General features: G+C 36.6%; 1 protein-coding gene across 8 annotated transcripts in view; it reads right to left on the reverse strand.

The window, feature by feature from the left end:
• Nucleotides 1-27005, reverse strand: part of RPAP2 (RNA polymerase II associated protein 2) — a 99169-nt gene that overhangs the window by 65311 nt on the left and 6853 nt on the right. For all 8 annotated transcript variants that reach the window (XR_008418643.1, XM_019437935.2, XM_053892528.1 and 5 more), the window contains exons 4-6: nt 20663-20761; nt 20274-20339; nt 18348-18436 (exon numbers count right to left, since the gene is read on the reverse strand). Coding sequence is in view for 7 of the 8 variants with exons in the window: in XM_019437935.2 (XP_019293480.2) it covers nt 18348-18436; nt 20274-20339; nt 20663-20761 (254 nt within the window). In the remaining variant the exon portion in view is untranslated. The remainder of the gene's footprint in view (nt 1-18347; nt 18437-20273; nt 20340-20662; nt 20762-27005) is intronic.

A 27005-nucleotide genomic window follows, 5' to 3' on the forward strand; every position in this document is an offset into this window, starting at 1 on the left:
ATGAACATAGGGAAGGAAAGCAAAAATAATATAACGGGCGGGGGGAGACAAAATAGAAAACACTCTTAAATATAGAGAACAAACAGAGGGTTGGTGGAGGGGTTGTAGGAGGGGGGATGGGCTAAATGGGTAAGGGGCATTAAGGAATCTACTCTTGAAATCATTGTTGCACTATATGCTAACTTGGATGTAAATTAAAAATAAACAAATAAGAAAATTTACGTCTACACAAAAGCCTGCACACGGATGTTTACAGCAGCTCTATCCATTTTGCCAAAACTTAGAAGCAATTAAGATATCTTTCAGTTGGTGAATGGTTAAATAAACTGTAGCAAATTCAGACAACAGATTATTATTAAGCATGAAAAAGAAATTAGCCACCATCAACCTAGAAAAAGACATGGGAGAAACTTAAATGCATATTACTAAGTGAAATAAGCCAGCCTGAAAAGAACATATTCTGTATAATTTTACTACCTAATATTCTGGGAAAGGTAAAACTATGGAGATAGTAAAAAGATCAGGGTTTATGACAGGTGGGAGATGAATAAGTGGAGCACATAGGATTTTTATGACTATAAAATTACTCTGTATAATAATGTAATTAATGTTGGATTCAAGTCATTATATATTTGTCCAAACCCATAGAATGTACAAAGCTAAGAGTGAACTCTAATGTAAACTATGGGCTTTGGGTGATAATGATATGCCAATACAGGCCCATCAATTGTAACAAATGAGCAATTTTGTTGGGGGATACTGATAATGAGGGAGGCTATACAAGGGTAGGGGTAAGGAGGGTATATGGGAAATCTCTGTACCTTCCTCACCATTTTGGTATGAAGCTAATATTGCTCTAAGGAATAAAGTCTATTAATAGAAAAAAAAGTAAATATAAGAAACTAGACATACATGAAAGAGAAGCTAAGGCATTGAATATTAATCCCATTTAAAGGACAAAATAGGGTTGCAATGAAGGTCATGATATTGCAAAAAAGCATTTCAATTAAAAAAAGTTAAGCCAAATGGATAGATGGAACCACAGGTTATTCGAGTTATGACATTGAAAGGCTGCTAATCAAAAAAATGTCAGTTAAAGATATTTTTCTATATAATTAAGCATCAGAGTTGACCACATAATACTGCCTAGATAATCCATTTATCTTGTGTTCAGTCTTAAGCAGAAGAGGCACTGCTATGAATGGACTCTCCTACCAATCCTCTCCTTAAGTTATGGAAGGCACCACTAACTAATCAAGGCATTCTTTCCCGTTATATTCCTTCTCAGCACCACCCATCAGGAGACATATGGGATGAAACCAATATTTGCCATCCCTGCTTTAGAGATTCCCCTGTAGTTCAGGAATTCTCCAAGACCAATAATAAAAAATTTAGAAGGAAAGGCAAAATAAGACAATGGGCAATGAGCTGCCTGAGAGTAAAATTTTAATCTATTTTTGTTTTTTTCCTTAGTCCCTCAGCCAATTGAGGCATATCCTTTCCCAATCACCCAATATTACCCTGTTTACACTACTTCTTCTACTCACTAAAACTCTAGTTATAGAAGCTACCTTGGGTTGGTGTTCCTCAAAGCAAAGGACACTACATGGATGGTGACTAGCCTTGATTGCCCCAGGGGATATTTATAACTCTTATTAAGAGCTTTTTTGGCCTAAATAATATGCTAACTTTTACAACAGAGGATTGTATTGCCTCTCACAGGTACCTGTAGTTCTTTCATTCTTCCTATCCCACATCCCCATCCAAGTCTTCCTGGCTAAAACTGTCAAGGTTCAGTGCCTTGCAGCTGCCTGGCATTTAGTCCTATAGGGTCTGAGTATCTCTATAGGTAAGAAAATATGTATAGACAGTGATTCTCAATTGGACTCTTACACTCAACAGCTAACCTACAAATGCAGGGTATATATTCCATTATTCCTTCAAAAATAAAATTCTGAACTATTATATGTATGAATTATGCTGGGCATATTAAGTAATATAAAGAACAGGTTCTTATTCTTAAGGACGTTACAATTTAGTAGGAGAAAAACGCCTGTTCTAAGAGCTTCACAAAGGTTAATCCTCACAAGAATGAGTAGCTACAACTATTATCCCCATGTTACAGATAAAAAAATTTGAGTACTAAAAGAATAAGTAGTGGAAAGCCACACAACTGGTAAGTGGTAAAGCTAGAAATCAAATCAAGACAGCAGGGCTCTTAACTACATTTTGCATCATGTAATTTCAGAGAATATATGTTAAGTATCATGAGAGATACATGAACTGCTACAACAAATTACAGAAGGAATAAAAATTGCTTGTTGAGCCAATGAAGAAAAGCTTTAGATTCAGTTGGGTCTATAAAGATTCATATAGTTTATATATAAAAGCCTTTAAGGCTAACTCTATGGATCTGAGGTTTTACTCCGTAAACCTCTCCCTTTTTCCTCTTGCCTTTTAGGATATTATCATACTTAAATCTATCTTGAGAAAATAAACACAGAAACCAACAAACCCTGTCCTTCAATCATACAGCTCCCCCCACTCCCTTTTTCATTGTAACCTTTCTTTATAGAAGTCTGCACTGGTTTTCAATTCCACATCTCCTATTCAATCATCACTCCTCTGCCTCCTGGAATCTGTATGCATTCCTCTACTGAGATGTCCCTTGCTAATATTACCAATCACCATATAAATGCTAAACTTAATGGATATTTTTCAGGGTTCTGTCCCTACCAACCTTTTTAAAGTAGAAGAAAAATAATCAACTTGAGAGGAGAGCTTGAAAGAGAAAATAGGAATAAATCATGAAGCAAGCCTTGGTGACAGAAGAAAAGAATCAGGAACATAGAAAGTATAAGCAATGAGGCAGAGAAACGAGAGAGGATAAGAAAATAACATTGAAGGAAATTCTGCTGGATGCACTCAATCATTTAGTTAAGTGGTAGGTTAAATTATCTATAATGAGTTGGGGTTTGGGTTCAAAGTTTAAGGAGAGAAGAAAATGTATGAACTTATCAGAGAGTCAATAAGAAACAAAGAAAAAAACATGTGAACACATGAGTGAGATTACACAGAATAAAATGGAACAGGGCCAAAGGAATGGAAAGAGTGCATGAGGCTTTGGTGTCAGATCTGGGTTTAAATTCCAGATCTATATAAATGAGCCTAGTGTTCTGGGTTAGTCACTAAACCTCTGTGAGCTTCAGTTCCACCACCCATAAAATGAGTAATAACACTTCCAAGGGGTCTTGTAAGGACTGAGACAGCTTATTTAAAGCACTAATGTTCTAAATGAGACAGCTTATCTAAAGCGCTTGAGAACTTTACTCAATAAAGATCAGGAACCCAAGCACAGAAAAAAAGGGTGAGGGAGGAGTTAAGATGGTAGAGGAATAGGGGGACCCTAAGCTTGCCTAGTCCCTCAAACACAGCTAGATAAAAATCAAATCATTCTGAACACCCAAGAAATCAATCTGAGGACTGAGAGAACAAAACTGCAAGTCTACAAGTAGAATTGTAGAAGGTAGGAGCTGCGGAGACTTGATTTGGGGGAGGTAAGAACTGCGGGTGCTGTGGAGGGGAAGGAGCCCTGTTTATATAGAGTACCACAAGGTATTAGAAGCAGTGGAGCCCAAAATCTGAAGTTGTAGAAGTCTGCCCACTACAGGGGTCCAGCCCGGCTTAGTGGTGCTCCTACGGTGAAGGAGAGTGGAGAACGGAGAGTGGACAGCATGGACTGAGGATTCCCCTGGGTCACATGAGGAGAAACAGTTCTCCTCCTTGAAGTACATTTGGGAGTGGCTGCAAGGCCTCTCCAGGGCCAGAAGAATGGATGGCACCAATGTGCTGTACTGTTGCCAGGCACAGCAGTGGAAACACTGGCTGAGGGCAGTGAATCTTTTTTTTTTTTTTTAATTTATTTTTTATTTTTTTAAATTTTATTTTGTATTTTTTAAATTTATTTTATATTTTTTAACATTTACATCCAAATTAGTTAGCATATAGTGCAACAATGATTTCAGGAGTAGATTCCTTAGTGCCCCTTACCTATTTAGCCCATCCCCCCTCCCACAACCCCTCCAGCAACCTTCTGTTTGTTCTCCACATTTATGAGTCTCTTCTGTTTTGTCCCCCTTCTTGTTTTTATATTATTTTTGTTTCCCTTCCCTTATGTTCATCTGTTTTGTCTCTTAAAGTCCTATTATGAGTGAAGTCATATTATTTTTGTCTTTCTCTAATTTCACTTAGCATAATATCCTCCAGTTCCATCCATGTAGTTGCAAATGGCAAGATTTCATTCTTTTTGATTGCTGAGCAATACTCCATTGTGTATATATACATATATACACACATATATATATGTACACCACATCTTCTTTACACCACATCTTCTTTATCCATTCATCCATCGATGGACATTTGGGCTCTATCCATACTTTGGCTATTGTTGATAGTGCTGCTATAAACATGGGGGTGCATGTGTCCCTTCGAGACAGCACACCTGTATCCTGTGGATAAATGCCTAGTAGTGTAATTGGTGGGTCGTAGGGTAGTTCTGTTTTTAGTGTTTTGAGGAAGAGGGCAGTGAATCTTGATGCAGGCTTTCTGTTCTGCTTTGCCTAAGATCTGAACCACTGTGTGGTCGTGTGATTGCTGTCTTAGACAAGCTGGCAAATGGCAAAAGCATGGCAAGACCCTCTTCCAGAGGAACAGCTTGGAGCCATGCCAACCGAGTCCCTAAAATTTGGAGTTTAGAAACCCAGCCATGGGCCTGAGACAAAACAACTTGGAAATAAACAGGGTGAAGGCAGCCTGGGACATAAGGGAGATAATTGTGTTCTCTTCTGTGAGGGATTCCTGAAGAGTGGTGGGTGCAAGCTCTCTGCTCTGTGGATAAGAGAGCTGAGCAACCCCATTTTGCTCCCCCGTCCACCAGCACTGACTGACCTCAGTGAGCTAACCAGCATCACCAAGTAAAGACCTGAGCTGCTTACGCCAAGCCCCAGCCCTGCTGCACCCTGCTGTGCCCTGCTGTGCCCTGCAGGTGTATCTCAATGAGGGCAAGTTGGCCTGAGAAGCAGCACAGAAGCTGGCCCCAGAAGACCAGCACAAACCCCTCGTACACTCCCAACTCCACTGATCATAGAATGCTGCAAAGCTTCAGCTCTAGGGGAAATAGGGTCTAGATTCCTTTTTATTTTTTCCTTTTTATTTTTTCAACTTTTTAGTTTTATATGTATATATATATATTTATAATATATAAATTAGTTATATATATAATATATATAAATATACATTATAAAATATAAATATATATATAAGTATATAAATGTAAATATTGCTTTTATTTTTAGATCTAGCTTCTTTTAACAAGCAGATCAAATCATATTTTGTCTGGACAAAATGACAAGATGTAGGAATACACCCCAAAAGAAAGAGCAGGAGTAGAAGTAACAGCCAGGGATTTAATCAATACAGATAGAAGATGTCTGAACTAGAATTTAAAACAATTATAAGGGCACTAACTGGGTTTGAAAAAAGCACAGAAGACACTACAGAATCATTTACTGCAGACATAAAAGAACTAAAATCCAATGAGGACAAAATTAAAAATGCTATAACCAGGATGCAAACCTGAATGGATGCCATAATACCAAGGATGAACAAAGCAGAAGAATGAATCAGTGATATAAAAGATAAAATCACAAAAAATAACGAAGCTGAAAAGAAGAGGGAAAAACAGGTACTGGATCACGAAGGTAGACTTAGGGAACTCAGCGACGTCTGAAAACGTAGTAACATTCATATCATAGGAGACTCAGAAGATGAAGAGATGGAAAAAAGGGGCAGAAGGTTTATTTGAGCAAATTATAGCTGAAAACTTCCCTAATCCGGGAAAGGACACAGACAATGAAATCCAAGAAGCACAGAGAACTCCAATGAAATTCAACAAAAGCTGGCAATTGCCAAGGTATATCATAGTCAAATTCACAAAATACCCAGAGAAGGAAAGAATCTCGAAAGCAGCAAGGGAAAAAAAAGTCCTTAACCTACAAAGGAATACAGATCAGGTTCGCAGTAGACTCATTCACAGAAACTTGGCAGGACAGAAGGGATGGCAGGATATATTGAACATGCTAAATGGGAAAAATGTGCAGCCAAGAATACTTTATCCAGCAGGCCATCATTCAGAATGGAAGGAGAGATAAAGAGTTTCCCAGAAAAACAAAAACTAACGTTTGTGACCAGTAAACCAGCCCTAGAAGACATATTAAAGGGGACTCTTTGGGGGGAAAAAAGACCAAAAGCAACAAAGACTAGAAAGGAACCGAGAATATCACCAGAAACACCAGATTTACAGGTAACACAATGGCTAAATTCATATTTTTCAATATTCACCCTGAATGTAAGTGGACCAAATGTTCCAATCAAAAGATATAGGGTATCAGAATGGATAAAAAAAAAAAACAAGATCCACCAGGGGGGTGCCTGAGTGGCTCATTCGGTTAAGTGTCTGACTTCAGCCTAGGTCATGATGTCACCGTTCCCGAGTTTGAGCCCTGCATCAGGCTCTGTGCTGAAAGCTTGGAGCCTGGAGCCTGTTTCAGATTCTGTCTGTCTGTCTGTCTCTCTCTATCCTTCCCCACTTGTGCGCTCTCTCTCTCTCTCAAGAACAAACATTGAAAAAGCTAAAAAACAAAAAACAGAACAAGACCCACCTATATGCCGCCTACAAGAGCCTCATTTTAGATCTGAAGACACCTGCAGATCAAAAATTAGGGGATGGGGAATATTTATCATGCTAATGGACATCAAAAGAAAGCTGGAGTAGCCATACTTATATCAAAAAAACTAGATTATTTATTCCTCCAACTTGGGAGGCAATTATATATATATATATATATATATATATATATACACACACAATTCAATATACATAAATCAATTAATAAATATATATATAAGTCAATTAATATAGAAATATATAAATCAATTAGTAACAAGCATATATAAATATATATCAATAACAAATTTATAAATCAATTAATAACAAGCATAAAGAAACTCATCAATAACAATACAATAGTAGTAGGGGACTTTGACCCCCCCCCCCCCCCCACATCACCGGACATATCATTCTACACAGAAATTTAACAAAGAAACAACGGCTTTGAATGCACCCCAATGCACTTAACAGACATTTGGAACATTTTATCCTAAAGCAACAGAATATACCTTCTTTTTGAGTGCACATGGAATATTCTCCAGAACAGATCACATACTGAGTCCAAATCAGCCCTTAACAAGTACAAAGAGATCAAGATCATTCCATGCATATTTGTAGACCTCAACACAATGAAACATGAGATCAACCACAAGAAAAAATTTGGAAGTACCACAAAATACATGGAGGTTAAAGAACATCCTATTAAACAATGAATGAGATAACCAGGAAATTAAAGAAGAAATAAAGAAATACATGGAAGCAAATGAAAATGAAAACATAACAGTCCAAAACCACTGGGATGCAGCAAAAGTGGTCATAAGAGGGAAGTATACTGCCATACAGGACTACCTCAAGAAATAAGAAAAGTCTCAAAACAGACCTAACCACATACCTAAAGGTGCTAGAAAAGGAAAAGCAAATAAAGCCAAAAGCCAGCAGAAGGGAAATAATAAAGATTAGAGCAGAAATAAATGATATAAAAACAAAAAGTAGAACAGATAAATGAAACTAGGAGCTTGTTCTTATCAAAGCCAGACTTATCAAAAAGAGAAAGGACCCAAATAAATAAAATCATGAATGAAACAGGAAAGATCATAACCAAAACCACAGAAAAATAAATAATCATAAGAGATTATGAAAAATTATATGCCAACAAATTGGGCAAAACCTAGAAGAAATGGACAAATTCCTAGAAACATAGAAACTACCAAAACCGAAACAGGAAGAAATAGAAAATTTGAACAGGCCCATAACAGCAAAGAAACGTAATCAGTAATGAAAAATCAACACACAAAAGTCCAGGGCCAGATGACTTCCTAGGGGAATTCTACCAGACATTTAAAGAAGAATTAACACCTATTCTTCTCAAATTGTTCCAAAAAATAGAAATGAAAGGAAAACTTCCAAACTCATTCTACGAGGCCAGCAATACACCTTGATTCCAAAACCAGACAAAGAGCCCACTGAAAAGGAGAATTACAGGCCAATATCCTTGATGAACACGTATGCAAAAATTCTCAAAAAGATACTAGCAAATCAAACCCAAGAGTACATTAAAAGAATTATTCACCATGATCAAGTGTGATTTATTCCTGGGCTGCAGAGATGGTTCAATATTTGCAAATTACTCAATGTGATACACGATGTTAATAAAATAAAGGATAAGAACTGGGGCACCTGGGTGGCTCAGTCCGTTAAGCATGACTTCAGCTCAGGTCATGATCTCACAGTTCGTGGGATAGAGCCTCATGTCGGGCTCTATGCTGACAGTGCAGAGTGTACTTGGGATTCTCTCTATCTCTGATCCTATCCCACTTGCACGCTCTCTCTCAAAAGTAAATAAACTTAAAAAAAAAAAAAAGGATAAGAACCATATTATCCTCTCAACAGATGCAGAAAAAGCATTTGACAAAATACAGCATCATTCTTTATAAAAACCTTCAACAAAGTAGGAATAGTGGGAACGTAACTTAAAATCAGAAAGGTCATATACAAAAGACCCACAGCTTATATCATCCTCAATGGGGAAAAACTGAGAACTTTTCCTCTGTGGTCAGGAATAAGACAGGGATGTCCACTCTCACCATTACTACTTAACAAAGTACTGGAAATCTTAGCCTTAGCAATCAGACAACAAGAAAAACATCAACAAGAAAGGCATCACAATCAGCAAGGAAGAATCAAAGTTTCACTATTTGTAGATGACATCATATTCTATGTAGAACCTGAAAGACTACACCAAAAAATTGCTAAACTGATACGTGAATTCAGCACAGTCATGGGATATAAAAATCAATGTACAGAAATCTGTTGCATTATTCCACATACCAATAATGAATCAGCAGAAGGAGGAATCAAGGAATCTATCCCATTTACAATTGCACCAAAACCTATAAGATACCTGGCAATAAACCTAACCAAAGAGGGGCACCTGGGTGGCTCAGTCGGTTAAGTGTCCGATTTCAGCTCAGGTCATGATCTCACAGATTGTGGGTTCAAGCTCTGCGTCAGGCTCTGTGTTGACAGTGTGGAGCCTGGAGCCTGCTTCAAATTCTGTGTTCCCCTTCTTTCTCTGCCTCTCCTCTGCTCACACTCCATCTCTCTCTCCCTCTCCCTCTCTCCCTCTCTCTCTCTCAAAAATAAACATAAAAAAAAAAAAATTTAAACCTAACCAAAGAGGTAAAAGGTCTGTACTTTGAAAACTATAGAAAACTTATGAGGGAAACTAAAGAGGACACGAAAAAATGGAAAAACATTCCATGCTCATGGACTGGAAGAATCAAACATTGTTAAAATGTCTATATTGCCTAATGCAATCTACACATTTAATCTTTATCAAAATTCCACCAGGATTTTTCATAGAGCTAGAACAAACAATCCTAAAATTTGCATGGAACCACAAAGACTCCAAATAGCCAAAGCAATCTTGAAAACAAAAAGCAAAGCTGGAGGCATCACAATTCCAGATTTTAAGCTACATTACAAAGCTGTAGTCATCAAGGCAGTATAGTACTGGCACAAAACCAGACATATAGATTAAGAGAACAGAATAGAAAACCCAGAAAAGAACCTGCAACTACATGGTCAACTAATCTTCAACAAAGCAGGAAAGAATATTCAATGGAAAAAGGACAATCTCTTCAACAAATGGTGTTGGGAAAGTTGGACAGCAACATGCAGAAGAATAAAACTAGACTGGTTTTACACCACACACAAATATAAATTCAAAATGGATGAAACACCTAAAATGTGAGACAGGATAGAGGAGAACACAGACAGCAACCTCTTTGACCTCGGCCGGAGCCACTTCTTACTAGACACATCTTCAGAGGCAAGAGAAACAAAAGTAAACATGAACTAGTGGGACTTTATCCAGATAGAAAAGCTTCTGTAAAGCGAAGAAAACAACAAAACTAAAAGGCAGCCTACAGAATGGGAGAAGGTATCTGCAAATGACCTATTTGAGAAATAGTAATCAAAATCTATAAAGAGCTTCTCCAACTCAACACCCAAAAAACAAATCATCTAGTGAAGAAATGGGCAGAAGACGTGAACAGACATTTTTTCAAAAAAGACATCCAAATGGTTGACAGACACATGAAAAGATGCACAACATCACTCATCAGCAGCAAATCAAAACCACAATGAGATACCACTTCACACCTGTCAGAATGGCTAAAATTAATAACAAGAAATAACAGGTAGTGGCAAGGCTGCAGAGAAAGGGAAACCGTCTTGTACTGTTGGGAATGCAATCTCGTACAGCCACCCTGGAAAACAGTATGGAGGTTCCTCAAAAAGGCAAAAACAGAACTACCCTATAATCCAGCAATCACATTACTAGGCATTTATCCAAAGGATACAAAAATACTGACTTGAAGGGGTATATGCACCCTGATGTTTACAGTAGCATTATCAACAATAGCCAAACTATGGAAAGAGCCCAAATGACTACTGAAGACTGATGAATGGATAAAGGAGAGCTGGTATACGTATATATACAAAGGAATATTACTCAGTTATCAAAAGAGTATTTTGCCATTGGCAACAAGTGGATAGAGCTAGAGTATGTTACACTAAGCGAAATTAGAGAAAGACAAATACCATATGATTTCACTCATAAATGGAATTTAAGAAACAAAACAGATTAACATGGGGGGGGGAGGGAGAAGACAAAAAGAGAGAATGAAGCAAACCATAAGAGACTCTTAACAATAGAGAACAAACTAAGGGTTGATGGTGGGGACGTGGATTAGATGGGTGATGGGTATTAGGGGCACTTGTTATAATGAGCATTGGGTGTTATATGTAAATGATAAATCACTGAATTCTATTCCTGAAACCAATATTGCACTCTATGTTAACTAACTAGAATTTAAATAAACATTTTAAAAGAAAAAAAAAAGATGACTGTCACTTGGGAAGGTAGACATGGTAGAAGGTTAAGGGAGAAAGAATCTGGGATTGTTTGAATGGACAATACTGTAACTGCTGACTGTGGAGCTCAAGAAAACAAATTTAATGAAAGTCTGTCCAACTTAGAAGAATAGAGCTAAGGTAGAGACAGGAGGTCAAAATGAGGTTACAAAGCATACTCAAGAGTGATAGCTGTAGATGAGATAGAGGTTGTGGTCACAACGGGAAGCTCTTATTTCAAGATCTTGGAGGTAGAATAGCCCATATAAGAGTCAGTCTATGTATGGCTAAATTAAGAGATAATCAAAATGTAAACACTATTCTGAATCATGAATGCAGTTTAAGATAATTTTATGAGACATACCCAGCTACATAACAACATTTAAGGAAAAACACTTAAGAATTCAGAAAAAAAACAAACCCTCAATTTCTAAAGGTAAGGGGAAAGCCAGAATATACAAAGTGACTACCATATGGTAGGTGGGCTTGGCTTTCTTTTCTTCCTTTTTTTTTTTTTTTGTGGTGTAATATACATTACATAAAATTTACCATTTAAACCATTTTTAATTATAGTTCAGTGGCATTAAGTACATTTGTATTTTTGTACAACTATCACCATCATCCATTTCCAGAATATTTTCATCTACCCACACTTTGTCCTAGCTGTTTTTTATACAACTTCGCTTAATCCTCATATAACTTATGGCCTTTTTTTCTTTACAGATGAGGAATCTGAAGTTTTGAGAGGTTAAGCAATTAACTAGTAAATCCAGGATTCGAATTTGGATCTTTCAAAGTTCAAGCTCTTTCTACAACATGCTGCCTGTAAAATCAGAAAAAAGACTTTAAAAAGTTGTGAGGGTACTACCTTTGTTTAATCTTTCTCATAGGAACTCAATATACTTTACAAGTGACTATTTTCCCCTCCTTTGTTTCATTTTTCTTACTTCAGGTAAAGAAAACTATATTGAACATTGTTTCTAGATAGTTGATGAGTAATCTTAACAGTCTCCCTGATAGCCAGTCTGCAAAATGGAGAATAATATGTGACACTAAAATAAATTAGATTGGCACTTAATAAGGTTATTAAATGAAAGGTTCAATATAAAAATTCAGTTTTATTGTTTTGCTATAGCTGTTTAGAAAGAATGAGGCACTAAGTTATATTGCATTCTTTTCTATCCTTAGATGAAATTCAAAAGCTTTTTGTTAAAAGTGCCATGTCTCGGGATGAGCACTGGGTGTTGTATGGAAACCAATTTGACAGTAAATTTCATATATTAAAAAAAATAATAAAAAAAATAAATAAATAAAAGTGCCATGTCTCTTTTCAAAACTTTTTAATGTTTATTTTTGGGAGGGGGGGGAGAGAGAGAGAGAGAGAGAGAGAGAGAGAGAGATTGATTGTACAAGTGGTGGAAGGACAGAGAGGGAGACACAGAATCTGAAAGCAGGCTCCAGGCTCTGAGCTGTCAGCTGAGAGCCCAATGCAAAGCTTAAACCTGTGAACTATGAAATCATGACCTGAGCTGAAGTCAGACACTTAACCCACTGAGCCACCTAGGTGCCCCTCTTTTTTTTTTTTAAGTTTATTTATTTATTTGGAGGGAGAGAGAGCACATGGGGGAGAGGGAGGGAGGGAGGGAGAGAGAGAGAGAGAGAGAGAGAGAGAGAGAGAGAGAGCGAGCGCAGGAGAGAGAACCCAGGGCAGGCGCCACACTGTCAGCACAGAGCTCAGCGCAGGGCTCGAACTCACGAACTGTGAAATCATGACCTGAGCCAAAACCAAGAGTCGGATCCTTAACCGACTGAGCCACCCAGACACTGCAAAAGTGCCATTTCTCTTTGTTCTATGTATCTTCCATTCCCCTCAAAGTTTACATTGCCCCGGATTATTCTCAATCTGATAGGACCTCAACTTAAAAAACAAAAATAATCATGTTAGTTAAAGAATACCTTCAAACTGCTTCTTCATAAACATTTTAATGTTATTTTAACCGAAGTACAAATTAGATGATTAATTGCAACTTTAGCAATATAAATCTAAAACTAGAAATAACTTGTGCCAAATAACCTTGTGTGTATATATATGCACATATATGTGTTTGTATCACTCAGAATATGTGTACTATACATAAACCAACAAAAGCAGCAGGCTACAATTCCCCCCTGTGGTGGAAATTTTTCAAATATAATATGAGACATGTTAAAACCTCTTTAAGACAAGTTTTTATTCTGTACACCCAGCAACAGAAGTGGCTGTTCAGGAAGAGGTTAGAGAAGTTGTTCTGCAGAGGTTTTTGGCTTCCGCACCTCTGAGATTATACTGTTTATTGCCAAGAAGCATGTGTGAAAATCCCCTACTCTGGGCCACATGATGGCGCTTTTAGCTCTGTCAGCATTAGCCATTCACCCCATTTTGATCTTTTAAACTATAATTTAATTCTCAACATTTGTCTTTCCTTCTTAGTTTTAACTCCTGATTTTTTAAGTTACAAAGAAACCGCTTTCCTTCAAAGATTTGTCAGAGCCTGTAGTGAACAAAACAGGATTTATAAATGCAACTATATGACTATCTAAATGAGCGTACTGTCTAAGAGGAACAAATATGTGGTCTGTGTCTGGCCACCAAGTGGGTGAAAAATTTCTAACTCACAACATGAGATGCATCATACTGCGTCATGACCCAGTCCATCTAGGTCAATGTTCTGTCTCTGACACGGCATCAGGAGACATTTTGGGAGAAGCACTGCTGTTATTCATGACATTGAAGATACACTCCACATATTTTTTCATATCTTAATGATAAAAATGAGGGACTTGAAAACCTCTAAGGCACCTTCTGACTCCAAAGCCTCAATAGAAGTATGGAGCTAGAATTCATGAATTTCTCTACATCCTTCTTAAAGTTACTTACACATTTTAAGCAATGAGATACACAGCCTTCTATGGTACAAAATAATATCTTAGCAGTGTTAAGGGACACTAAAGATTTTAGTATTTTGGAGTCTGGTGAAAAAATTTATATTAGCTTTCATAACAATATAAGACTAAATTGAGTCAAATTCAACATTCTGTTTCCAAACAGTATGGAAGATCATAGTGTCCCTGAAGATGCCAACTTCAAGTTGTTCTGAACATGCTATAATATATTCCTGGGTTTCTTCATAATTTAAGAACTCTGTTCCAATCTTTCATCAGCCTTTATCTTTATAGACTGAAGAGTTCAAATTATTCAAGTCAGTAACATTTATTCTAAATTCTTAAATGAGACAGACTTCCCTACAAAATTTTCCCAGTCTTATGCTTACAATTTTAATTTTCACCACTTTTTATAAATAAGACATTTCCTATCTAGGAAACTTTCACTACAGTAGCAGTTGACTGATTCAGAACTGCAAAACATTAGAACTAAAGGGAACTAAGAGTTTAATTGCAACTTTCTACTTTACCAATGAGGAAACTGAGACTTCGTGTTGATAAGAGACTTTCCTATAGTGAAACAACTAAAAACCTAAGCTGGATACAACAAAACAGTACTTAAAAAAAATTTTTTTTTAATGTTTATCATTTTTGAGAGACAGAATAAAGCATGAGCTGGAGGGGGGCTGAAACAGAGGGAGACAGAATCCAAAGCAGACTCTAGGCTCTGAGCTGTCAGCATAGAGCCCAACGTGGGGCTCGAACTCACTGACCGCTAGATCATGACCTGAGCCAAAGTCAAATGCTTAACCGACTGAGCCACCCAGGCGCTCCAAGAGTACTTTTAAAACTGCATATTAGAATTTTAAAACTGCATATTAGAATTGACCAACCAATTAAGTGGATTGCTATCAGCATTTAAAAAAAAAACAAAAAAAGCAACAGAGTAGGAGCACCTGAATGGCTCATGCAACTGGGCTTCTGCCTCTTGACTTCAGCGCAGGTCATGATTCCGAGGTCATGGAATGGAGACCGCATTTGCTTCTGCCCTGACAGCACAGCCTGCTTGGGATTCTCTTTCTCCCTTTCTCTCTACCCCTCCCCTGCTTGCTCTCTTTCTTGCAAAATAAATAAATAAACATTAAAAGGAAAAAAGCAATAGAGTAGAAAGTATCAGGATGTTCAAGTAATGAGGATAAATATCATTTTATAAAACTTTGTTTCAGTTACATGTGTATTGAATCATAACATAAAATATACTTATAGTGGTCAAAAATTTTGGAAATCATTGCAATAAAATACTCAATTCTTTGAGTGGATTTAAAATTTTGCTCTCATTTTTAAAATTTAAAATTGTTTAATAATTATTAATATCAATAAAATAAAATCAACAATAAAACAATTATGATTATGATTTAATTATGAAGGTGATGCAAGTTATTATGATGATGGCTTACTTTAAGCTCATTAAAAACATCTCTGCAATACTAAATGCTGCCATTTAAAAGAAACCATTTTTCCCCTTTAAAGGAGATAGGTTTTGAAGTGTTATACCCCATACTATATGTGAAGAGACTTTCTTTAAAAGTCATATTTCTGGGGGCACCTGGGTGGCTCAATCGGTTGAGCAGCCGACTTCAGCTCAGGTCATGATCTCACGGCCCGTGAGTTCGAGCCCTGTGTCGGGCTCTGTGCTGACTGCTCAGAGCCTGGAGCCTGTTTCGGATTCTGTGTCTCCCTCTCTCTGACCCTCTCCCGTTCATGCTCTGTCTCTCTCTGTCTCAAAAATAAATAAACGTTAAAAAAAGAAAATAAAAAAAAGTCACATTTCTGTAGAGCTTATATGTGCAACAGCTAGAAAAGCTCTTTAAAATAATACTGAATTCTAGAATTCTGATCATTAGAACACATAAAATATAATAAACATCCTCTGAAGACACAGTGACCTCTAGTGGATTCATGAAATAAACCTACATAATTCATGCCCATAAGAATTTATAAAGTAACGAGCAACCAAATATAAAAGATACTAATATGATTATATACTGACAAGTATTATACATAAATAAGGGCTACGGTTAATACTATGCACATTGTGACAAATGTTTATTTATAGATTATTGGTTACTTTCAATCAAAGAGAAATATAATAGAATCCTAGCAACGTTCAGAACCTATCACAAGCTTAAGAAATATATTTAATCTTTCTGAGATTGTTTGATAAAGATGTTGGATTAAATTGTCTCTAAGGACCTTTCAGCTCTTTAATTATGATCCTTTCTTCTTTAACTCATCTTGTACATCAATGTCAGATCAAATTCTGTTCAAAAGTGTTTGATGGCTCCCCAATACTTGTCCCCATTAGAATAAGTAAAAATTTGTTTCACTTGTATATTTATTATGCCATCCAATTAAAATTTCAATTTAAACTCACAGGTTGAGTTTCATTAAGTGTGTGTGTGTGCTTGTACAGGTATGGACAGCCTGCCAGTACTAAGCACTTACTACAAACATTGCATGTAAATTAAAATGGTTTTTTGAGGGAAACCAAAGCCATTTTCATTTTTCTTTTTTGGTGAGGTAGGGAAGGGCATATAGATAAGGTAGAATTTCAAGAACTACAAATAAAGTGACAGACCTTCATGTTCTAGGAAAGGTGGGTGTTATGAACATATTAGAATAAGATTTTAGAAAAAGGTTAGAGAGAAAAACTATTTTCAATTAGCTAAAGCAAATACCAATAACTACATCTGAAGAATATAAAGATGACAGGAAGGGTAGTTGGGTAAATGGTTTTGAAGCAGGGATGAAGATGAGCTAAAGTAGCAAGTAGAGGAGATATCACTGGAAACAAAGTTAGGAATAACTTAAGGAAACAGTGGTCTTAACAGCTGGGGAATAGAATACAGCAATATGTGTAGTTGTCATAAGGTTGAAAAGGCGATGAGCAGATCTAGCCAAAGAAATGCTAGGAAAGGAGAAAAGGGATGCCCGGGTGGCTCAGTCAGTTGAGTGTCTGACTCCTGATTTCAGCTCAGGTCATGATCTCAGGGTCATGAGATCAAGCCACATGTCAGGCTCCACACTCATCAGTGAAGTGTGCTTCATATTCTTTCTCTCCCTCTCTCTCTCTGCCCCTCTCCCCACTTGCTCTCTCTTTCTCTAAAGGAAAGTAAAAGAGACAAAAAGTGATAGTTAAGAAAGTGCTCATAGCTCCCCATTCACCTTGGACAATGCTACAACCTTTATTCTTCAAATAAGAAAGACAGGCTAGTGGAGAAATAGTGAACAATTTAGTCTTCACTATGTGTAATTCAATTAACAAAGGCTATAGGGTGGTATGTTTTACATATTCTAAATGACACAGCATTGGATCTGCAGGCAAAGGTGTCAGCCAACAAAGGGACTGTCACCAGTACAAATGATGCTAGTACAAACTACAGTGGTTTCATACTACCTTGTGCATCAGATAAGACTTTAATAAGAGGTGTTTTTTTTTTAAGGCAAATATCTTTAGTTACCTTGCATCACATTACGTTTATGTCACTAAGTTTATTTAGCACTGATACTATTTTACCACAAATAACACTGCCTTGTGTTATAATATTCTTTATGAAGTATGAGTTGAGACCTTATCTCATTTAAGCCTGTCTGAATTTAGACAATAGTCTGATTACATAACAATTTTTGTTACCTTTACTGTATTATGGCATTTGTCCCTCAATAATAAATTTTTTCTCAAATTCAGCAACTACTAAAATGTTGTAAATGTTTAAACATTTCCCAAGCGGCAAACCCCAGGAATATTGATAAACATTTTGCTAAAAATTAAATTGGATTTCTTTAAATTTATAAAATACTGTACTGATTTTTAATAAAGATTGAATGAATTAGTTACCTGAACTTTTTAACCTTAGTACATAGTTTTCTAACAACAAAACAAGTTCAGTGGATCCTCAGTTTTAGTATCCTGAAAAACTTTAACATTCTTACTCTAGAATTATAATATTAATAGGGTTAATAGAAATAACTTGCATAGCAGAAAGCAAAGTTCAGATGTTGTGATTAAAACAACAAAGAAACAACTTTTATATTTACTTTCTGATTTTAAGTGTAAAATCCTTAATAACTAAGCTAAAAATATAACCATTTCTCCACAATGAAAATGTGTACGATGGTAACATTCTTAGGAAACTACAACTACTCTCTATACATCCCAAAAAGTAGAAAGAAATTATTGGAATATATGAACAAATGTATATGTAATGATTTAAATTACCTTTCCTCTTCTCGAACCCATACTGGAGTTTTAGGAATTTGTGCTTCAAAAAACTTAGATGCTTTGTAACAAAAATTGCTGCAAAAACACTGAAAAACATTTTAAAATCAGAAAATTACTTTTTCTTACTGTGAAACACAACTAACTTATGTACAGAAGAGAGTATAAAACATAAACATGTAGTTCAAAGAAAATAATGAAAACCCATGAATCTACCAACCAAGGTAAGAATAAGGTATAGTACCTTCGAAGCTCTATTATGTGTCCATCCTGGATAGCATCACTTTCGACATTCCCCAGAGGTAACCACTATCATATTCTGTGTTCCTTATTCCCTTGCTTTCCTTTAGTTTTGCTATCTATAAAAACATCCCTACAAAAGATACCATTTAGTTTTAACCAATTTTAAACTTTGTCTGAATGTAATCATATTTTTATGTTCTCTGAGTTTTTTGTTCCAAGTTATAGTTTTCAGATTTTTGTAGTTGTGGCTTATATATACATTACATTCAATTGTGTAAGTATATTACCATTTATTATGAATAATTGAGTTGTTTCTAACTTTTCTGCTATCTTTACAATGTGACTATAAGCACTTTAAGAATTTTTAAAATTAAAAAAAATTGTGGTCAAATACACCAAAATTTACCACCTAAATTGTTTTTAAGTGTTACAGTTCAGCAGCATTAAACACCTTCTCACCGTAGTACAACCATTACCATGGTCCGTCTCTAGAACTCTTTTTATCTTGCAAAACTGAAACTGTACACCCATTAGACAATAACTCATTTCTGCCTCCTCTTATAATCACCATTCTACATTCATAACTATGTATCTGACTACTCTAGTTACCTCATGTAAGTGGGATCATTTAATATTTGTCCTTTTGCGCAGGCTTATTTCACTTAGCATCATGTCTTCAATGTTTATCCATGTTGTAGCATGTGTCAGTATTTCCTTCCTTAAAAAGGTTGAATGATAGTATATCATATATTTTGTTAACCCAACTAGGAAGAAATGGGCAAGAAATTCTTTAAAATATATACCAAGAATAGAAAAGCCTGGTCATAAAAAATGTGTGAACTTGACTTTACTAGATAATACCAAAGAAGTTCTCAAAAAAGTTGCACCAATTTTATTTAACCAGCAGTTAAAGAGTTTCTAATATTGTCAAATTTTTATAATTTTGCTAATTTGGGGACTGTAAATCAATGTTTTTATTTGCTTTTCCCCTGATTAATAAGGCTGAGCATCTTTTCATATTTCATTATCAAGTTCCTTCTATAAAATTTCTACAAGGTTTTCTGTCTTTTCCTGGTTATGAATCTTTAGTCAGTTATATGTGAGAAATACATTTCCTTCTAATTTATCTCATCTTTTCACTCTTTTGTGGAAACTTCCAGTAAGCAAATGTTTTTAATTTTAATGTAGAAAACATCAATTTTTCCTCTATGGTTTGTAATATTTCTATCTTATTTAAGAAATTCTCTGAGTTTATAAAGATACTTTCCCATATTCTCTTCAAAAAGATGTTTATCTTTTAAATTTAAGTCTGTAGCCTACCTAAAATTGATTTTTTTTATGTACACTGAAATAAGGATCAATTTCCATTTTTTTTCCATATGGATACCTACTTGTGTCAGTACTATTTCTTAAAAAAATTCATCCTTTCTCTACTGATCTACAAGTAAGTCTATTCCATGACTTACTTGCCTGAATTTGTGCCGGTATACACTTTTAATTTTTAAATGTCCAAATATTAATTAAAGCATAAGCAGTTTTTTCTAACACCTTGAAGGCAATATTCACAAATAAACTTTTAACATGACGACCATCTAAAAGGCAAACTTCTAAACAATTATTTTTAGAATTCTATTTAATGTATTAAAAATTAACTGCCACATTGAAAAAAGCCTTTAAGCTTACCTTTCTTTCAGTAATATCATAGACTTTATTGGTTTTGGTAGAAATCTTATACTTCTGTTTTGGTACCTAAAGAAAAGAAAGTACAGCTTAAGAAGAATTCAAGTAATAAACATAAACTTTCTTGTAAGATTAAATCATCTACAAATCTTTGGTTAATTCAGGTAATTAGTTCATGACCTCAGTTCTATTTCTTGTACTATCTACAAAGTACTTTGTTAAATATAAAAAATTAAAGCTTCTATTTTACTTTATTATACTTTATTTTTTTTATTTCAGAGAGAGAGAGCATGTGAACAGGGGAGCCTGATGAAGGGCTTAATCCCACAACCCACCCAACCAATTGAGCCACCCAAGTGCCCCTAAAGCTTCTATTTAAAAAAATTACTTACAATTCCTAGTTTTTTCTGACATAAAGGATAACCGCAGAGCTTGATAATAGAACGCTCATCCACGACATCGCTGTAGTGAGCAGGTGTGATGAACTTCCCCTATAACGAAATGAGAGGGGCGTTCCCCCACTAGATTATTAGAAAAGTTCATTTATCAGCTCTCTAAGCCTCACAGAGCTCATCTGAAAATTCAGGGATAATAACAGTCTATCTTATAAATATGATGTTTGAATAAGAGGAGAAAATAAAGGTAATAAATGTAGAAAAACATTTGACAAATAGTAAGCACTCAAAAATGTTAGCTATTATTAAAAAAACAAACAAAAATAGCCCAAAAAAACATCTGTCTCAGGAGACTATGAATCGTTGTAGGTAAGTACTTCATGAAGTAATTCTGAGGCAGGAAAAAGAATTGGTGCTATAGTCATTGCTATACCAAAGCAAAACACTGAAAAGTTTATTTTATTTAAAAAAATATTAAAAAATAAACCATGGAAAATAAAATATAATTTACCTATTTTTGAAGCACAGTCTTAAAAAACAGTGTGTACCAAACGTGTCATTGTGATTCCTGACAAATTTTTGTGCAAAATTTTCCAGTTTCTGAAAAATGTGTATAGGAGACTGGTGAGATGGTACTTATAAGCTAACACCAAATACTTTCTTTGATATCTTCATGTTCAAATCTCAACTCGTTTCATAACTTTGAGATCACTTTTGAACAAGTTTTTCTGTTTTCCCAGGGACTGAACAACTTTTTATTGAGAGTGATATAAGGTATTTGTTTCAAATGAAGCATTTCTGGTTTGTCTTTGTTTTTAGTGGCATCCTGCATGCAGATTCTGATGTAGTTACATGTATCAATTTAAATACTGTCACATTAGAGGGGAGGAGTCAAGATGGCTGAGCAGGAGGGGGATCCTATGCTTACCACATCCCTGGAACACAGCTAGATAAATATCAAATCATTCTTAATACCCAGGAAATCAATCTTAGGACTGAGACAATAAGATGCACAGCTAGGGGGAGAAAAGAGGACATATTGTGGAAGGCAGGAAGGGCGAAGATGTGATTTGGGAGAGAAAATAATCAGTGGTGCTGTAGAAAGGAGAGGGCCCTAATTAGGAGAAAGGAGAGAAAGAGAGGGAATGAGCAGGATGCAGGGCATTGCACAAGGAAAACATTTTGCCAAAACCCCTGATGGGGAAAAAGAGAGGGGCGGATTATCCCAAGTTTTTACAAGCAGTGGAGCTCAAAGTCTGGTTTTAGAAGTCTGACCCATCACTGGGGTGGAGGCTGTAGGGCACAATGGTGCTCCTGTGGAGAAGGAGGGCAGAGGCCAGGGAGCAGAGAGCATGGTCTGAGGATGCCCTGGGTTGTACTGGCAGAGACAGTTTCCCTTCTTGGAGTGCATTTGGGAGAGGTAGCACTGCCTCTCCAGCGACAAGAGGGCTGGCAGGTACCACTGAGCTATCCCATTCATTAGGATAGGAACAGAGACAGCTGTGGAGGGCAGCTAACCTGGACAGTGGCTTTTTGCTGTGTTTTACCATAAACTTCAAGCCTAGTGAATTTGTGCCACCGCCCTTCTGGGACAAACCGGCACCCGCCCCAGTGTTGTGAGACCCTTCCCCAGAGGATCAGAGCAGGTCCATGCCACACTGGGTGCATAAAATATGGAATTTTGAAACCTAGCCATCGCACCTGAGATAAACCATAGTAGCACTGCACCACCAGATGGGCAGATGAGTTGGACACAGACAGGGTGAAGGAAGAGATCTGAGGAATGCTTGGGACAAATGACGGGAGATTGTTTGCTCTTCTGTGAGCACTTCCTGAACAGTGGTGGGTACAAACTCCCCTCTCTGGGGACTAGAGAGCCAGCTGATGCCATTTAGCATGGATGGACTTCAGTGAGCAGTAAAGAGCCCACAGTAGAGGCTTGAGCTGCTTAAACCAAGTCCTGTCCTCCCTGAGCTCTTCAGGTGCTTCTGAACTAGGGTCATTATGTCTGAGAGAGCAGCAGCAGGCCACCCTCCCAGAAGACCAGCACAACGGTCCTCCACACCCACCAAGTCTACTAACCACAGAATGCTGCAAAGTGTCAGCTCTAGGGGAAACAGGATCTATACTCTTAATAAGCTGACCAAAACACAAATACTTAAAACTAATCACACAGTGGACAAGGTACAAACACTTCCCATTACAGACAAGGAGAAATTCTGCAGAGGACAGAAAGAGCACCCAAAACACAATGGCGGAGTGCACACAGCATACACCAGAAACACTTCCTGAAGTGCTAGGCCCTGGACAGTATATGACCTCTTCTTAATACACACACCTATTACTGTTAGAAGCAGGACACATAACAGGCTTTCCTAACACAAAGAAGACAGAGACCTAGACAAAATGCCAAGATGGAAAAATTCATCCCAGAAGAAAGAACAAGAAGAGGTCATGGCCAGGGATCTAATCAAAACAGATATAAGTAATATACCTGAACCAGAATTTAAAACAATGATCATAAGAATACTAGCTGGGCTTGAGGCAGCATAGAAGACACCAGGGAGTCCCTACCGCAGAGATAAAAGAGCTAAAAATTAGGCCGAAATAAGAAATGCTATAACTGAGATGCAAAACTGACTGGTATGATGAACACAAGGATGGAAGAATCAGAGGAACAAATAAGTGATATAGAAGATAAAATTATGGAAAATAATGAGGCTGAAAGGAAGAGGGAAAGGAAAATACTGGATCAGGAATGTAGACTTAGTGAATTCAGTGACCCCATAAAGCATAGTAACATTAGTATCACAGGAGTCCCAAAAGAAGAGAGGAGAAAAAGGAAAAGAAAGTTTATTTGACCAAATTACGGCTGAAAACTTCGCTAATCTGGGGAAGGAAACAGACATCCAGGACCAGGAGCTATAGAGAACTCCCATCGAAATCAACAAAAGCAGGCCAACACTAAGACTACTGTAGTAAAATTGGCAAAGTACAGACATAAGCAAAGAATCCTGAAAGCAAGGAAAAGAAATTCCTAACCTAAGGGGGAAGACAAATAAGGTTAGCAGCAGATCTCTCCACAGAACCTTGGCAGGCCAGAAGGGAGTGACATGATATATTCAACATGCTGAATGGGAAAAGAGCAGCCAAGAATACTTTATCCAGCAAGGCTGTCAACCAGAAAAGGAGAGATAAAGAGTTTCCTAGACACACAAAAACTAAAGGAGTTCATGACAACTAAACAAGCCTGCAAGATATATTAAATGGGACTTTTTTGAGTGGGAAAGAAATACGAAAAGCAACATAGAAAGGAACAGAGAACATCACCAGAAATATAGCTTTACAACTAATACAATGGCACTAAATCAAATCTATCAATAATCTCTCTGAATATAAATGGACTAAATGTTCCAATCAAAAGACAGTATTAGAATGGATAAAAAACAAAACCTATCTATATGCTAGCTACAAGATACCCATTTTAGACTTAAAGACACTTGCAGATTGAAAGTAAGGGGACGAAGAACCATTTATCATGACATGCTAATGGATGTCAAAAGAAAGCTGGAGTAGCCATACTTAGATAAACTAGATTTTAAACCAAAGACAGTAACAAGAGATGAAGAAAGGCACTGTATCATAATAAAAGGGTCTACCCAACAAGATCTAATAATTGTAAATAATTATGTCCCCAACTTAAAGCACCCAAATATATTAACCAAATAATAACAAACATAAAGAAACTCATTGGTAACAATACAATAAGAGTAGGGAACTTTAACCCCCCATTTACATCAATGGACAGATCATCTAAGTAGAAAATCAACAAGGAAACAATGGCTTTGAATGACACATTGGACCAGGTGGACTTAACAGACGCATTCACAACATTTCATCCTAAAGCAGCAGAATACACTTTCATTTGGGTGCACATAAAAAATCTTCAGAATATATCACATACTGGGTCAGAAATCAGCTCTCAACAAGTAAAAAGAGATCGAGATCACTCCATGCGTTATTTGCAGACCACAATGCTAGGAAACTTGAAAGTGACCAAAAGAAAAAAATTTGGAAGGACCACAAATACACAGAGGTTAAAGCACAACCTACTAAACAATAAATTGAATAACCAGGAATGAAAGAAAGAATAAAAAAATACATGTTAGCTCAGGGTGCCTGGGTGGCTCAGTCAGTTGAGCGTTCAATTCTTGACTTCAGCACAGGTCATGATCTCAGGGTTAGTGAGTTTGAGACCCACATCAGGCTCTGCGATGACAGCATGGATCCTGCTGTCTCCCTCTTTCTCTAACCCTCCCACATTTGCTATCTCTCTCTCAAAATAAATAAAAATAAACCTTAAAAAAACATGGAAGCAAATGAAAATGAAAACATAACAGTCTAATACCTTTGGGATGCAGCAAAAGCGGCCATAAGAGGAGTATATCGCCATGTAGGCCTACCTCAAGAAACAAGAAAAATCTCAAATACACAATCTAACCTTACACCTAAAGGAGCTAGAAGAGGAACAGCAAATAAAGCCAAAAGCCAGCAGAAGCGAAATAATAAAGATTGGGGCAGAAATAAATGATACAGAAACAAAACAAAACAAAACAAAACAAAAAAACCCAGTAGAGCAGATAAATGAAAGTAGGAAGATGGTTCTTTGAATGAACTAATAAAACTGATATATCCCTAGTCAGACTTATCAAAAAAAGAAAGGACCCAAATAAATCGCAAATGAAAGAGAAGAGATCACAACCAACATCATAGAAACACAAATAATCATAAGAGATTATGAAAAATTATTTGTGAACAAATTGGGCAGCCTGGAAGAAATGGACAAATTCCTAAAACACAAAAACTACCAAAACTGAAATAAGAAGAAACAAAATTGAACAGGCTGACAGCCAGCAAAAAAAAAAAAAAGCAATCAATAATGAAAAATCTCCCACACACAGAAGTCCAGGGCCAGATGGCTTCCTAGGGGAATTCTACCAGACATTTAAAGACGAGTTAATGCCTATTCTTCTCAAATTGTTCCAAAACAATTTGGAACAGAAATGGAAGGAAATGTTAGGAAATGGAAGGAAAACTTCCAAAATCATTCTACGAGGCCAGCAATACCTTGATTCCAAAACCAGACAAAGACCCCACTAAAAAGGAGAATTACAGGCCAACAGCCCTGATGAACATGGATGCAAAAATTCTCAATAAGACACTATGAAATCGAATTCAACATAACGTTAAAAGAATTATTTACCACAATTAAGTGGGATTTATTCCTGTGCTGCAGGGTGGTTCAAAAGGCACACAGCGAATATTCCTCAGTGGGTAAAAACAGAGCTTTTCCTCTATGGTCAGGAAAAAGGATGTCCACTCTCAATGCTATTATTTAATATAATACTAGAAGTCCTAGCCTCAGTAATCAGACAACAAAAAGAAATAAAAGGCATCACAAGCAGTAAAGAAGTCAAAATTTCATTATTTGCAGATGACCTGATACTCTATGTAGAAAACCTAAGACTCCACCAAAAAAAAACAAGAACTGATACATGAATTCAGGAAACTCACGGGATATAAAATCAATGTAGAGAAATGTTGCATTTCTTTTTATTTTTTTTAATGTTTGTTTATTTTTGAGAGAGTATGAGTGGGGGAGGGCCAGAGAGAGAGGGGTTCAGAGGATCTGAAGCCAGCTCTACACTGACAGTAGTGAGCCCGATGCAGAGCTCAAACTCACAAACTGTGAGATCAGGACCTGAGCCAAGGTCAGAGGCTCAACTGACTGAGCCACCTAGGTGTCCCCCAAAATTGACTGCATTTCTATACACCAAAAATGAAGCAGTAGAAAGAGGAATTAAGGAATCGATCCCACTTACAAATGCACAAAATATCATAAGATACCTAGAAATAAGTCTAACCAAAGAGGTAAAAGATTTATACTCTAAAAACTACAGAAAACTTATGAACGAAATTGAAGAGGACAAAAAGAAATGGAAAAAGATTCCACGCTCATGGATTGGAAGCACAAATATTGTTAAAATGTTTATACTACTCAAAGCAATCTACACATTTAATGCAATCCCTATCAAAATACCACCAAGATTTTTTAGAGTTCGAACAATCCTAAAATTTGCATGGAACCACAAAAGACCCCAAACAGCTAAAGCAATCTTGAAAACAAAAAGCAAAGCTGGAGGCGTCACAATTCCAGACTTTAAGCCACATTACAAAGCTATAGTCATCAAGACAGTATGGTACTGGCACAAAAACAGACATATAGATCAAAGGAACAGAACAGAAAACCAGAAATGGACCCATAACTATATGGTCAACT

This window comes from Panthera pardus, unplaced genomic scaffold, assembly GCF_024362965.1.
Source record: "Panthera pardus isolate Hobbes unplaced genomic scaffold, ASM2436296v1 HiC_scaffold_11, whole genome shotgun sequence".
Lineage (NCBI taxonomy): Eukaryota > Metazoa > Chordata > Mammalia > Carnivora > Felidae > Panthera > Panthera pardus.